The sequence below is a fragment of the Pollachius pollachius genome (genome assembly GCF_949987615.1).
Source record: "Pollachius pollachius genome assembly, chromosome: 17".
In the NCBI taxonomy this organism is placed as follows: domain Eukaryota; kingdom Metazoa; phylum Chordata; class Actinopteri; order Gadiformes; family Gadidae; genus Pollachius; species Pollachius pollachius.
The window spans coordinates 2,842,641-2,857,774 of NC_136950.1; the positions used below are offsets into that span (position 1 = coordinate 2,842,641).

At 49.3% G+C, this 15,134-nt stretch overlaps 1 protein-coding gene across 2 annotated transcripts in view; it reads right to left on the reverse strand.

Annotated features, from left to right (window-relative positions):
* The window catches only part of flt1 (fms related receptor tyrosine kinase 1), a 39,475-nt gene that overhangs the window by 12,205 nt on the left and 12,136 nt on the right, over positions 1–15,134 (reverse strand). For both annotated transcript variants that reach the window (XM_079754814.1, XM_079754813.1), the window contains exons 5-14: positions 14,273–14,441; positions 12,910–13,046; positions 12,245–12,416; positions 11,007–11,124; positions 10,633–10,802; positions 10,335–10,482; positions 4,048–4,174; positions 3,224–3,332; positions 2,076–2,387; positions 8–154 (exon numbers count right to left, since the gene is read on the reverse strand). In XM_079754814.1, the coding sequence (XP_079610940.1) occupies positions 8–154; positions 2,076–2,387; positions 3,224–3,332; positions 4,048–4,174; positions 10,335–10,482; positions 10,633–10,802; positions 11,007–11,124; positions 12,245–12,416; positions 12,910–13,046; positions 14,273–14,441 (1,609 nt within the window). The remainder of the gene's footprint in view (positions 1–7; positions 155–2,075; positions 2,388–3,223; positions 3,333–4,047; positions 4,175–10,334; positions 10,483–10,632; positions 10,803–11,006; positions 11,125–12,244; positions 12,417–12,909; positions 13,047–14,272; positions 14,442–15,134) is intronic.

Consider the following 15,134-nt stretch of genomic DNA (forward strand, 5'->3'; position numbering starts at 1 on the left):
GTCTTACCTGATCCCTGTGCGAGGGTGCGTTTGTTTTTGTACCAGGTCAAGGTTGGGGGTGGAACGCCACGGGCGGGGCAGCTGAGGGTCACGGAGCTGCTGGTATTGACCCTGTAGTCTGTCAGGTTCTGGAGCAACAATGGAGGCTGCAGGACTTGAGGCACACATAATCACACAGACACACACACATACACACTCATGCGCAGACACACACACACACACGTGCAGACAAACACACACACACAATGTGCAGACACACACACGCAGACACAGATACACGTGCAGACACACACACAGACACGGGCAAACACACACGTACATACACACAAACACACACTCACACACACATGCACACACACATGCACACACATACAAACAATTATATGATTGCATTTATCTGTGTGTGCGTGCATCTGTGTGTGTGTGTGTCTGTGTGCATCAGTATGTGCGTGCATGTGTGTGTGTGTGTGCATCTTTGTGTGTGTGTGTGTGTGTGTGTTTTCCTCCACACCACTGAGGGTCTCCCTGTCCACCACACCCTCCATAATTTGGTATTGCGTACTATCACTTTTTCTGTCTTTTTATGAATAGGCTAAACAAATTCAAATTCTGTTCCTGAGAAAGGAGCCCTGTGAGTCACCTGGAACGGGGCCATGAGCAGGGCCATGAAACCTGGCAGGCCACCAGGACCACTGGTGAGTCAGCTGGCATCCCACTCACCACTCAGACGCCTTTCCATCAGGTCTCTTTATGGTTAAAAGCAACTATTCAGTAAGCTCAACACATGTGCTGTCCTTAAGCCTCACTAGGGTCCCATGGTCAACGTTTGAGTCTCCCCTGTTTCCTTAAAACATGCAACGACGGAGTGTTTATTCTCCATTACGGCCTGGAATAGAAACAATGAATTGCCATCGCCATGCTCTTAATTTCCTGCTTAGTCACACACCCTGCTATACTAAGAGAGAGAGGGGCAGCCCCCTCTCTCTCACCCATCACTCTCAATTGTTCCTCTAATTTCCCATCCTCTCCTCCTCCCACTGCCACCCCTGCTCGCCTCCTAACTCCCAGGCCACCAGCGGAGGAAGCGGTTGCGTCAATCGTACGACCGCTCGGTCACAAAGACGGACGGACCCCCAAACACAAGCAGTCACTTGAGAGTGGGCAGTTGATTGTTGTTCCCCACCCCCCCCCCGATCCTCCTTCTGCACAACAATGTATGATTGTCCACGGCGCTGGGCCCTGACAGTGTCCGATGGGCTGATTGTTCCCCTGCTCCTGCGTGGAAGCCTGTTAAATGTGGCGTGCGGGGAAGTCTCCATTGTGTGTCTCCCTCCAGACGCGCTCCTCATTCCCACGTTGGGGCCGCTGCCGCTGCCTGGAGCAGCGGCGCTGGCGGCAGTAAGACGGGGACCCGGTTCCCAAGCAGCCCCCCTACAACACCACCCCACTACACCCCCTCACCACCTACACCACCTCAGGCGCTGTGTTTATGGCTAAGGTGCCTTATCCATACATGGCGATACACTATAGGAATTTTTGCGCTGGCAAGCCGGTAGGGTCGTGGCTTGGAACACCCTGCATTTCACTGTCTTGCCTATGTAAAACCGAGGGGGTTTAATCCGCCTTCGTCAATGAGCCTGCTTTCTTGGTTCATTATTTGGAGCAGGCAGGGCTATGCAAGGAGAGTAGACCTCTATTGAGTAATTTGCATCATCTGAATGTTTTTTTTTTTTTTATTCAAGCCGCTCACATGCAAGAATGATTAGCCGGCATCTCAGTGTAGGCTACTATGTATTTGAGGCTCGTGTATTTGAACATTTGGAACTAATCTTCTTAATTGTGGTGGTGCTGAAATGACCTCATTATCAACATAATCATTATCACCATCAGCCTCCTCCTCCTCCACCTCCTCCTCCTCCTCCTCCTCCTCCTCCTCTTCCTCATCATCATCATCATCACCATCACCAAAACCACAATCACCACCACCACCACTACCACCATCACCATCCCCACCACCACCACCATCCCCACCACCACCACCATCAGCCTCTAATTAGTACCAGCTGTATGCTCACCTGCGACCACCACTTGCGTCACCAGCTGCGTCCTCCGCCCGGTGGCCAGGTGACGGGCGGTGCATCCGTAGCTTCCTGAGTCGCCAGCCGTCAGGTTGCTGAGCGACAAGGTCAGAGAGTGGGAGAACTCGCCGGACGTGAGCGTGCTTCCGCTCAGGGTGGGGCTCTGCTGCGAGTGGCCACTCAGAGCGTCACTCAGGCGGTGCCATGACAACGCCACGTACAGATACTTGTTGGCCGTGCAGGTGAGCGTGAGGTCTCCGCCCTCTCTAGGCTCCTCCCGCTGTTTCACACTGAAGCCCCCTGGGACATCTGGGGGCGAGAGAGAATGGTTCAATGGAGAGAGAGAGAGGGAGAGAGTATGGTCAAAAGGATAGAGAGCGAGAGAGAGACAGAGAAAGAGATAGAGAGAGAGAGCGAGAGAAACAGACAGAGAGAGAGACAGAGAGAGAACAGCAGATGAGCAGAAGGTAAGATGCAGAGGAGTGTGAGAGTGAACATCTGGCATAGATCATATCGGAAATGAGTCTGAGAACGGAACTCAGAGTTGCAACAAACCCTGTTGTGGTTTCCCACCTGTATGGGTTTGATTCCCGGGCTCTGGCGGTTTTCCCAGTCACACCTCTGAGCACCCAACCAACCCAGGTCTGTAAGTTCCAACCCACCCTTCAGGTCTCTGAGGCCCAACCCGCCCTCCAGGTCTCTGAGGCCCAACCCGCCCTCCAGGTCTCTGAGGCCCAACCCGCCCTCCAGGTCTCTGAGGCCCAACCCGCCCTCCAGGTCTCAGAGTGGGCAGTTCAGCGGAACTGGTGCAATACAGTGAAAAGGTATTTTGTATTTACTTTAGCCATCTGAAACTTCCTGTGGAAACGGCTACAGGTTTCCTTGTGGCAGATAGTGTTTATCTTCCAGAACAACCCCAGGCCTCCAGAAATAAAGTGGCTCAGGCCAAGGAAGCTCACCGCACGGGGAAGTACAACGATAAGAGCTCCCAGTTCCTGTTTCACTGGCACACAAACAGACCCACACACACTCACACACACACACAAACACACGCATGCACACACACACACACACAGGGGGTGTAGGGGTGGAGGGAGGGAGGGAGGGAGGGAGGGGTGGCGAGAGAAAGACCTTAACCTCTTTACCTGTCACAAAGAAGGGGAAGTCCAGTGTGTCCGAGCCCACAGCGTTCAAGGCAACACAGCGAAACACTCCAGAGACGAACGCTTCAGCCACTGTCACCACCCCTACTGTCTGTGGAGGCACACACACACACACACACACACACACACACACACACACACACACACACACACACACACGCATGCACGCACAAACACACGCACACGCACACACAAGTGCATACACACGCACACACAAGTGCATACACACACACACACACTCATGCACACGCACACATTCCCACACGAACACACACACATACACACATACACGCCAATAAGACTAGTCAATATTTTCCATATTGAGTAGACAATGAGTCCCACGTCCAGCCCAGGAGCTAGCTCCACATGCTAGCTCCACATGCTAAACCTCTGTTGGGACTGCTACATGTCTGGCGGTTTCAGCTCACATACGGGGAAAAACTGAACAAATAAGGACACATGTCCTTCCCCTCAGGGACCTATGTTCTGTAAGAACATAAAACAAGCCTGGAAGATGTTCCTCTTAGAGGTGGACACCTCATCCATTAACACATTTGTTTTAAAGAATGGGTGGTAGATGGGGTTAAATCATAATTCAGCTAATACGGTTGAATATCAAGAAAACAATAAGTTGGAACTAAATGAATGGCTTCAGTGAAAGAGTTAAAAGAGCATTAAGGACAACTTAACCAGGGTGTTCTCGTCTCTTGAAGCTGCTCAACATAGCAGCTGTTTTGCGTGTGTCGCTATGTATGTATTGTCAAGCCATCACCAGTGGTGATATGACTGCATCATGATGTCCTCACCCGGTTCTTCCCTTGGAGCACTTCCTGTCTGTGTGTGACATGCAGGAACATGTTCTTCTGGGTGGATGTGCTGGAGACACTCACCCCCACGGGGGTCCATAGAGAGGACCTCGGCGGACATACACACCTTAGGTAGGAAGAAGATGGAGGAGGAGGATGAGGAGGAGCAGGAGGAGGAAGGTGGGCGGGATAGAGGCTCAGCTGTGTTGACACAGTCGTGCTAAATCCCTGTGTGTGTGTCTGTGTGTGTGTGTGTCTGTCTGTGTGTGTGTGCGTGTGAGTGTGTGCGTGTGAGTGTGTGCGTGTGAGTGTTTTCGACAGCTGTGCACCCCAGGAGGAAGAGTTTGGATGACCAAAAACAAAACCTAATGTGTCTTCTTGATCCCAGGCTATTGTGATTTCCCTATTTCCATCACCTCTCCCATCGTCATCATCATGGTTCTTAACAACACCATCACATCATCAACCACTTTTATCAATGGCCTCATGTCCTCCCCCAGCCACAGCACAATAAGCAGCGCTAAGCAGATGTGTGTGTGTGTGTGTGTATTTGTGTATGTGTGTGTGTGTGTGTGTGTGTGTGTGTGTGTGTGTGTGCGTGTTTGTGTGTGTGTGTGTGTTTTTGTCAGTCGGGGGAACCGGCTGACAATAGTGGATTTCTTGAGCTCCACATTATTCCCGATTGTTCCCCACGAAGGAAGCAGAGGTGGTGGTGTTTGTCATCCTGCGGATTGGCTTCCTTCCATTCTTAACAAATCATCAACGCATTCCCGGGCCTGGCATTCCCAATCCAGGCACAATGACCCCAGCCAGTCGCAATCCATAGATCACACACCAGGAGTACATTGTTCCGCTCGCTGCCTATGATTGAATCTATTGTGGTGCGGACTGGGGGAGAGATGTTGTCTTCAAGTTCTGGACTGGGAAGGGGCCAATGTTCCTGGCGGTTTGATGGGTAGTATAAATGAAATTAGTGGGAATGGTTTGTAATCGTCGTTTCCTCACCCCTCTCCCTCCCATACTTTTATTCCAACAGAAACAACATTTGGATTGAATTTGCAGGACAGAGCGATGACCGACTTCCTACATCATTCCTCTGGCCTACTTGATATTGTTGTTATATTATATGATGGCCCTGTATATTCCAACATATTCAGGGTTAGGGGTTGGATTTCAACTTGCCAACGACCTGAATGTATGCACTCATGCTATTTTATTTAACGCTATCTATCTATCTGTCTGTCTGTCTGTCCAATTCTTAGTCCTGAAATGGATTTGGGTAAAATGATTGTGTAATGTATGGTGACAAGATACCTCAGAAATCTTAAATGTTGAGACTTTCGGACTGTAAGGCTCACAGGTGGCTAACAGTTAGAACATATTGGCTGACATGACACTTGATGAAACTCCGGTGTGCGACATGCATTACCCCCTGTGCCTGTGTGTGATTGTCCTTTGCCCCTCCTTGAAGTTGATTTCTCTCCTGCTTGATTGCTTTTCCTGGCATAAATAGTGAATGTCCGTCTCCCCTAGGCCCACCCTGTCTGTGGTACCATGCCAACACACACAAACACACACACATGAGTTCCCACAAACACGCACCCACGAGCACAAACACACGTGGGCATTCATGCACACAGTAACACAAACGCACACAGACAGTCACACACAGATAGATAGAGTGAGACTAGAAGACAGAAAGACACACTGACAGACAGACAAACAGTCCAGAACAAATGGACGGACAACCATCTCTCTCTCTCGCTTCTCTCACTTCTCTCTCACTGACACACACACACACACACACACACACACACGTACACAAACTGACCTCCATATGCAGACACACACAATTTCTTGAATAAATGACAGCAGACACAAGCAGAGTTAGAAACAGCACATACGCACAAGCACATACATTCCACAGATACACAGTGTGTGTGTGTGTGTGTGTGTGTGTGTGTGTGTTTAATGTGACATCAGCTGGGCCGTCTCCTGTCTCCTCTTCCTGCTCTGTGGCCTTGAAATACACAACATATGTCCCTATCCAGCCTTGCCTAGCATTCCCAAAACACCCTGCCATCGCCACGGTAACCCTCACAGAAACACACACACACACATGTAAGCGGTTTTAATGTACACAACAAAAACAAACAAATGATATAACACTTATAACACCCAATATGTCTTAGTTTCATACATGTTTTTGCAATTATTGCCATATTGTCGTATGTAAGTTAGTTGTATAAAATTATTAAATATTAGACTCATATATTACTCAGAACATCTGTATACAAAGGAATTAATCACATTGCAAGACCCGTAGAGAGGGACACTGATCTGCTGGTCACAAACACAAACACACGCACACACAAACACACACACACACACACACACACACACACACGCACACACACACACAAACACACACAAACACACACACACATATACACTTACGAGTGCAAGCCCACACACACAAACATACACACACACACACAAACACACACACACAAAAACACATGCACACACAAGCATACGATCCGCAAACACAAAAGCTGATGCTCTCAATGGTGCACAGACAGGTGTGTATACACACACACACACACACACACACGCAACACACACACACACAACACACACACTTATATACTATACACACACACAGGCAGTTCAGAAATTGCTCTCACATAGCACAATTAACACCATAAGATAGTGACACTCTTGTTTTGTAAGAAATCATACACTTTTGATTGTTGTTGTTTTTGAGCCAGAGATAAAACACAAATAGTTGATATAACGACATGGATTGACAGGTAACAGAAGACAGACGGACGGGACGTGGGACAGAGGACATTGGGCAGGTCGTAGCACACAGACGGTAGGTACAGAGAGTCTTTGGTCCGGCTATGCCTCCTACATAGCAGGCGCCCACGGTCGGACCTCCAGTCAGTAGAGAACTTATAGCCCCCCGTGTTTCCAACCACACCACGTGTTTATATATATAGTCCTCGCTCCCTTCGCCTGTCAGAGGGGCGTCCAACACCTGAACTCTCCCGCAAAAACGTCTGAACAGGGAAGTAAAGAAGCTCGGCAAGTCACAGCTTCTAGTGGGTGTCAGAATCGGGGTGTGTGTGTGTGTGTGTGTGTGTGTGTGTGGGGGGGGGGGGGGGGGGTGATAATATGGAGGGGGGATAGGCCTTGGTTCATGCACCCACTGTTAAGTACCACTCTAGGACGGACGGGGGAGCAGCTCCAGAGGGACGGGCTCTCCTCTGGTTCTAAGGACGGAAAGGGAGGGCGCTGTGGCGAGGGGGTCCGGTGGGGGGAGGGGGGTCTGCTGGGGGAGGGGGGTCCGGTGGGGGGAGGGGGGTCCGCCGGGGGGAGTGTCGTGGGTATTTGAAGGAAGTAATAAATAAATATTGCAGTGGTATTGATGGTGTGTGGGCCCCAGCCGTGCCCTCAGTGGCTCTTGCCCCCCAGGGGGTCTCCACACCATGTTCCTTGGTCTTGACTGCCCAGCAGTGGTCCAAGCCCCCCCCCCCCCCCCCCCCCCCCCACCCGTAACCTCCCACAATGCACCAGAGTCTGAGTCCGAGTGTCTGAGCAGGACCGCAGCCCTAGGGTCCTAAGGCAGTGGTGGGGGGTCTGCACACAGGTTGATGTGGAGCGTGGGGGGGTTGGCGCTGAGGGAGGGGATGGCGAGCTGGTGGGGTGGGGTCCTGGTGGGGGGGGGGTGGTGGGTAAAGGGTGTAGAAGGGCTCAAGAATAGATCAAGCCCTTGAGGAAGTGGCCTGTGGGCCCGTTTGAAGACGAAGGGACAATCACGCTGCTGGGAAGCGTCTCGCGTCGAGGGAGGAAGCCAAACAAGGGGAGGAAAAGCGCTCTGATTTTCGCACAGGAAACCCGCCGCGCCTCCTGCCTCGCCAAGATAAGAGCGCGGCGGTTCCCAGGGCCAGGCCCGGGGGCCCTCTCTCCCTCAGCCCGGCCGGCCGTCCACCGGGGGCTCCTCCTGGGGGCCGCGTCAGGCCCGCGGCGCAGACGGGCTACGAAGAACAAGGCCGGGTGTCACTCTGGAGCTCACACACTCCTTAAGGTCACTCTGCTTAAGCTTACACTCCTTAAGGGTACACACTCCTTAAGGCCACTCTGCTTAAGCTTACACTCCTTAAGGGTACACACTCCTTAAGGTAACACTCTCTTTAGGGTTACACTCTATTTAATGTTACACTCTCATTAGGGTTATAAGAATGAAGTGGCACAACAAGCTAAGCTACATGCTAAGCTAACCTGCGTCTCTGGCAGTGGACACAGGGAGAGGAGCTGCTTTTTGTCTGGGTGGATGAAACCAAAAACTGTGGTTTTAGTCTAACCATGCCTTATGGATTGTATTATACTATGATTTTTGAATGTATGGAGTCTTCTCAGGAGAGAAGGTCGCATTTTTGCGAGAGAATAAAGTGATTGATGACAGAGGGAGAAACAGAGCGAGCAAGAATGAGAGACACCTGTTAGACTAAAAGGTCTATCCCAAGGCATGACCATTTCTCATGAGAACTTTAAAAATAGCCTGTGTGTCTGCCTGGGTGTGTTGTGTCATATATTAGAAAAGGCATCTGAGTTTCCGGTGTGCAATCACAATAATAAACAGCCCCTCACTCTGTGTCCTGGGCAGGAAATTCATTAAATCATAGCGTTTGATTTGGGGACCACGGGAACTGGCCTCTATTGAAGTCTGTTTTCTTTCTGTGACCTTTCAAGTCCTAGTTTCACTGTGTAATGTGTCTGTGTATGTACCAGGCTCACACATGCACACACACACACACACACACACACACACACACACACACACACGCACACACACACACACACACACACACACACACACACACACACACACGCCAGCGTGTGCGCACAGGCAATAATGTGGGAGGGAAGGAGAAGAAGAATATGCAAAAGACATTAAAACATAACACAAACACAATGTAACAAACAGACACACACACAAAGATGCACACACACTCAGCGACAAGCAGCAATTTGAACCAGGAGCACACATGAAAGGCCCCCCGAGGCATCTGTTCTCTTGCACAAAGGAAACCCTGTCTGAAGACATGCTGCAATAGACAAAACATGTCTGAATATAACCTCACAAAAACACACACACACACTCACACTCACAGACACAAACACACCCACACACACACTCTCTCTCACACACACACACACACACACACACACACACACACACACACACACACACACACACACACACACAGGCACAGGCACACTGACACACTATTTTGAAAAGGACAGGTTTGAGGTATGGTATTTGGATGATTGTGTTTTCTGGCGTATTTAGTCGGATCAGTTAACAAAGTAATCGGATCTCCTTTCTGGATCGTATTATATTATGTCATCACATTTTGTCATTTAATAATAATAAGAAAAAAGTGATCTAATATAGTTGATGTGATGGAGATGATGTGATGGAGGTGATGAGGTGGAGTTGATGGGGTGGAGATGATGAGGTGGAGGTGATGAGGTGGAGTTGGAGGTGATGAGGTGGAGGTGATGAGGTGGAGTTGATGAGGTGGAGGTGATGAGGTGGAGTTGGAGGTGATGAGGTGGAGTTGGAGGTGATGAGGTGGAGTTGGAGGTGATGAGGTGGAGTTGATGGGGTGGAGATGATGAGGTGGAGGTGATGAGGTGGAGTTGGAGGTGATGAGGTGGAGGTGATGAGGTGGAGTTGATGAGGTGGAGGTGATGAGGTGGAGTTGGAGGTGATGAGGTGGAGGTGATGAGGTGGAGTTGATGAGGTGGAGGTGATGAGGTGGAGTTGGAGGTGATGAGGTGGAGGTGATGAGGTGGAGGTGATGAGGTGGAGTTGATGTGATGGAGGTGGAGGTGATGTGATGGAGGTGATGTGATGGAGGTGGAGGTGATGTGATGGAGGTGATGTGGTGGAGGTGGAGGTGATGAGGTGGAGTTGATGTGATGGAGGTGGAGGTGATGTGGTGGAGGTGGAGGTGATGTGATGGAGGTGGAGGTGATGTGATGGAGGTGATGTGGTGGAGGTGGAGGTGATGAGGTGGAGTTGATGTGATGGAGGTGGAGGTGATGTGATGGAGGTGGAGGTGATGTGATGGAGGTGGAGGTGATGTGATGGAGGTGGAGGTGGTGTGGTGGAGGTGATGAGGTGGAGTTGATGTGATGGAGTTCATTGGAATGAGTTAATGTGATGGAGGATATGTGACGGAGGTGATAAAAGAGATGGAGGGTCCACTTACAGGCCATCCGCAGGGCAGGGGTGCCACTGCCACTGGACGGTGGGCGAGGGGACTCCCTGCGACGTACAGTGCAGGGCTTGCCTGCTCCCGCGCGGGACAGGGGCGGGGTCCGGTGATGTCACCGCCTTCTCCCCTATCTGAGGCCTCACTACACCACACACACACACACGCACGCACGCACACACACACAGACACACAAATGTCAGAAGAAGGTCGCACTGTCCCAGGTGCGTATATCCCATGAAATATTAGGCGTGGTAATGATCTCAGTAGTGAATTCCTGAGCCGCAGTTCCTACCGTTCACCACTAGTGTGAGCGTAAGGTTCCGGAACAAGCCATGCTGCTGGTTCCCCACCAGAAGGGTGTATTTCCCAGCATCCTCCTCTGCCACGTCCCGGATCACCAGGGAACTCTGGTTGACACGGTAACGGGAGCAGCGCTCGGCAGCGACCATTCCGTCCTTCAACCTGTCCACGGAGAACAACGTTTTTTATCTGATGGTTCCTGAACCGACCCACGGCTCATCATGTCACGCTGGGGGTCCATCAATCATTGGTTTCTTTGGTTGGATTAAGATGGAGGGTCTTGGGATTGATTTGTTGGATCAGCTCAGAACTGGGTCCTAGGGCCCCCCAGGGACCCCTAGGAGTGGGGCAAAGGGGAGGACTTACCATATGACCAGAGGGGGGGGAAAGGCTCGGAGTTTTGGGGTGAGGCGATAGGACTTCTGCCCGACGTTGGCCTGCAGGACCAAGCCATTCCTGGCCTTCAGGCGGATGAACGGTCGATCTAGAAGGGTGGACATCCAAAAAACAGATTTTATTGTATATATAAATCTGTTTTAGTCTGGTTTATTCTTGGTGTATTTATCTGAACAGGCTGGATGGTACATGAAGCTGAAGCTATGCAGTACAGACTAGCCTGTGGACAGGCATGACCCCACGGTTTGATGGGGGTCATGTCTGTTATGACTCGACCCCACGGTGTGATGGGGGTCATGTCTGTCAGGTCTCGACCCCCAGGTGTGATGGGGGTCATGTCTGTTATGACTCGACCCCACGGTGTGATGTGGGTCATGTCTGTCAGGTGTCGATCTCCAAGTGTGATGGGGGTCATGTCTGTCAGGTCACGACCCCCAGGTGTGATGGGGTTATGGCTCAACTAACTACATGTACTACAAGTATTAGCTGAAGGTTTTCATTGATCCACCCAAAATATAGGAAGCCCTTCCTCCTTAAGAACGTAATTCACAATGGAACAGCACAGGGCTGGATGAGTCAGCCCACCAGACTGCTGCTAATTTCATTATCATTCTGACTTAGAAACATAGATGTACGCATCGCATAATTGGTTAATTTAGATTTAAATTAAACATTGATGATGGCGGAGAGCAACTATCTCTGTACATTCTCTGAATTTGTCCCTACTTTGAATAGCTAGAATATTTACTCTGACTTGATTATTAGTGTGACTGGGAACCTCCACCTAGTCATCAGACCCAGAATGCATCCTGTTCTCCTGGAGGCTTATAGGAATAAAACAATACCGAGACAAGCCGGAGTGGTTTACCCCCATAAAACCACAGCTTCCAACAAGGATTAGATTTGAGTTCATCCATAACACTGTTTTTTTTTATCAACTTGGTCAGTTTAAAAATATATACATATTTTGCAGTCCTATGAGCATATCTTTTTGCATTGTCAAGGTAACACCTAGTTGATAGTTGTTTGTTGTTTTTAATGCAATGATTTGGACGTGTTAAAAGGCAGAGGTGTCCTGTTGTTAAAAATAATGCTATCAATCAAGCATTTACCACGGCTGTATATGGAGAGAATACCATCGCTCTACACACAGAGACACACACCCCCCTCCACAGTGTGTGCGCTGGTGTGTCTGCTCCAGCACCCACCGTAGACCATGAGGCTGACGGCGGGCCGCTTAGCCTTGGTGCCGCTGCTGACCCTGCAGGTGTACCGCCCCCGGTCGGACCTCTGCAGCCGCGGCAGGGTCAGCACACTGTAGAACAGCACGTAGGTCCTCTTCTTCACAATGCGCTTCCTAATGGAGCTGCTGCTGTTGTTCTGGGAGGAGGAGGGAGGGGATCAGTCAAATGAAGGACCTAGCCAAAGACATGTCTTCAGCTCCCAATATCTAGAGAGGACTTCAGGTAACTTCAGTGTAATCTCAAACGGTAAATGTATCAGAGCATCTTCCATCAAAGGTTTTCCAAAGCCCTAGAAGTAGTGGTAGTGGTAGTAGTAGTGGTAGTAGTACCGGTAGTAGTATTACTAGTAGTAGTGGTAGTAGTAGTAGTAGTAGTGGTAGTGGTAGTTTTAGTAGTGATAGTAGTAGTAGTAGTAGTAGTGGTAGTGGTAGTGGTATTTGTGGTAGTAATAGTAGTAGCAGTAGTAGTGGTGGTAGTAGTATTAGTAGTAATAGTAGTGGTGGTGATAGTAGTAGTAGTGGTAGAAGTGGTAGTAGTAGTAGTAGTAGTAGTAGTAGTAGTAGTAGTAGTAGTGGTGGTGGTATTAGTTGTAGTAGTAGTAGTAGTGTAGAGGTGGATTTAGTGCCCACCATGCCCGGGTACTCCCAGGTGATGTTGACCCTGGTGTTGAGCTCTCCGATGGCAGTGCAGTTCAGGACGAAGCGCTCTCCCTTCAGGGCCTTCACAGGGCCGCTGATGTTCAGGTAGGCATCCTTGATGTTGGACACTGGACAGGCGGGGGAACCAGGCAGAGGGAGGGAAAGGGTTAGTCCTTGATTTCCTTAAAGGGCCTTGATGGAGAGTTTTGGAGAGGTGTTTGGAGAAATCCAACAGTTGGCGTTTGAGGAGTTAAAATGTGTTTTTAAAAAGCCAGTGAGCCCACTGTCTCAGAAGGAATTTAACACATTGCTCACAATGTGTTGTTAGCAATGTTTTCATTCACCAAATTATGAGTGAAAAGAGAGTTTTAAGAAAGAGAGGGGCATGTTATCCCCATGGTTACGACCCACGGCAACTTTCTGATACCTTCTCCTTTTTGATTGTTGTTTAACTGTTATGAGCATTATAATAGGCAAAGTTATATATGAAATGTACCACACACCGTAGCGTTATACTGTAGGTGTACGGGAAGCCTAAACCTCACTCGGACATAGACATTAAACACACTGCTGCTCAGACGGCGCTTCACTATCCACACACACCGCCCAGACAGAGCTCCACACACAACGCCCAGACAGAGCTCCAAACACACCTCCCAGACAGAGCTCCAAACACACCTCCCAGACAGAGCTCCAAACACCCACAAACACACCTCCCAGACAGAGCTCTAAACATCCACAAACACACCTCACAGACAGAGCTCTAAACATCCACAAACACACCGCACAGACAGAGACACACTGTGCCCCTTGGTTATGATGTCAGACTACCTCGGTAAAGGTCTGACGTCACGAAGGGACCGCCACCTGCCTTCAGCAGAGTGAAACGTTCACGTAGTGTTTTGGGGAGAATGGCGAAAACATTTTACCCCTTTTTCCTCCAAATTTGGGACTTTTTCCAGTAACAGTGATGACTACGTTAAATTTTTGGGTTCACTGGCTATTTAACACAATAACAGTATTTAACAAATCAGACCATACAAGATTTCCCTGATACAAAATAAACCTATAAAGGCAAGAGGAAAATACTTTTTATGCTTAATGGCACTTACTGTACGCACTTATTGTAGGTTGTACGTCCTGACACTTACAAATAGCATTGCGTAGCATCTTATCCTAGCAATCTTTGCTGTATATGGGGAATGGGTTAACCTAGCGATTGTAAGTGCTTGCACTTGTTTCTATGAACATCCAAAGGTACTTACTGTAAGTCGCTTTGGATAAAAGCGTCTAAATGTAAGAGTAAATTATTTGATGTAGGTAGATCCTAAAGCCCTGGGTGTGAGGGGTTCACCTGGTCTGTAGATAAAGTATCGGTAGGATGAGTGGGCCACGCCCTCCACCAGGGCCTTGCAGTAGAAGAGGCCGATGTAGAAGTAAGTGGGCCGCCGGATGGTGAACCCCAGCCGGCTGTTCCACAGGATGTTGGTCTGGTCGGGCCTCACCTGCTTCTCCTCACCGTACTGCAGGGAGGTCACAAACATCAGGGACACCTAAAATTGTGTTCACCCTCACCAAAACTATGGACCATTGGTGGTCTGGGTCAGACACACCAGAAAAACCAATGAAGGAGTGAGGAAAATAGTGACATAATGATAGATTAAGTTACCTTCATCTGTTACATCCTCAAAGTACAGACGCACACACACACACACACACACACACACACACACACACACACACACACACACACACACACACACGCACACACGCACACACAAACACACATAAACCCTCTCTCACTCCTGGTTCTAGCAGAAGACAATGGTTCTCCTGGTTTTGGCCTGAGAAGATTACAACTGGCTCAGTCAAAATCTGATCTTTCATCCCGGGATTCAGAGCCAGCTGGAAAGTGCTTCCACTGTTTTGAAAGTTAAGTTACGGTATGCGGTGCAAAACAGGGCAAAATTTGAAAATATATCAGCGGAAGAAAACAAAGCAGAAATTTTTTGAAAAAAGGTTCAGAGACTAAAGAAAAGACAAACTGTGTCCCGGAATTTAAGCTGATGACACATTTCAGCTGGAAACACAGCCCAACTTTAGTGTACAGATCAGAAAAAATGAAATGCAGCATAATCTGGAGGTGGAAACACAGGCTGCATGAAATACAGATTCAAATACAGATTCAACAGTTTCCCACTGTTTCCCATCCGACC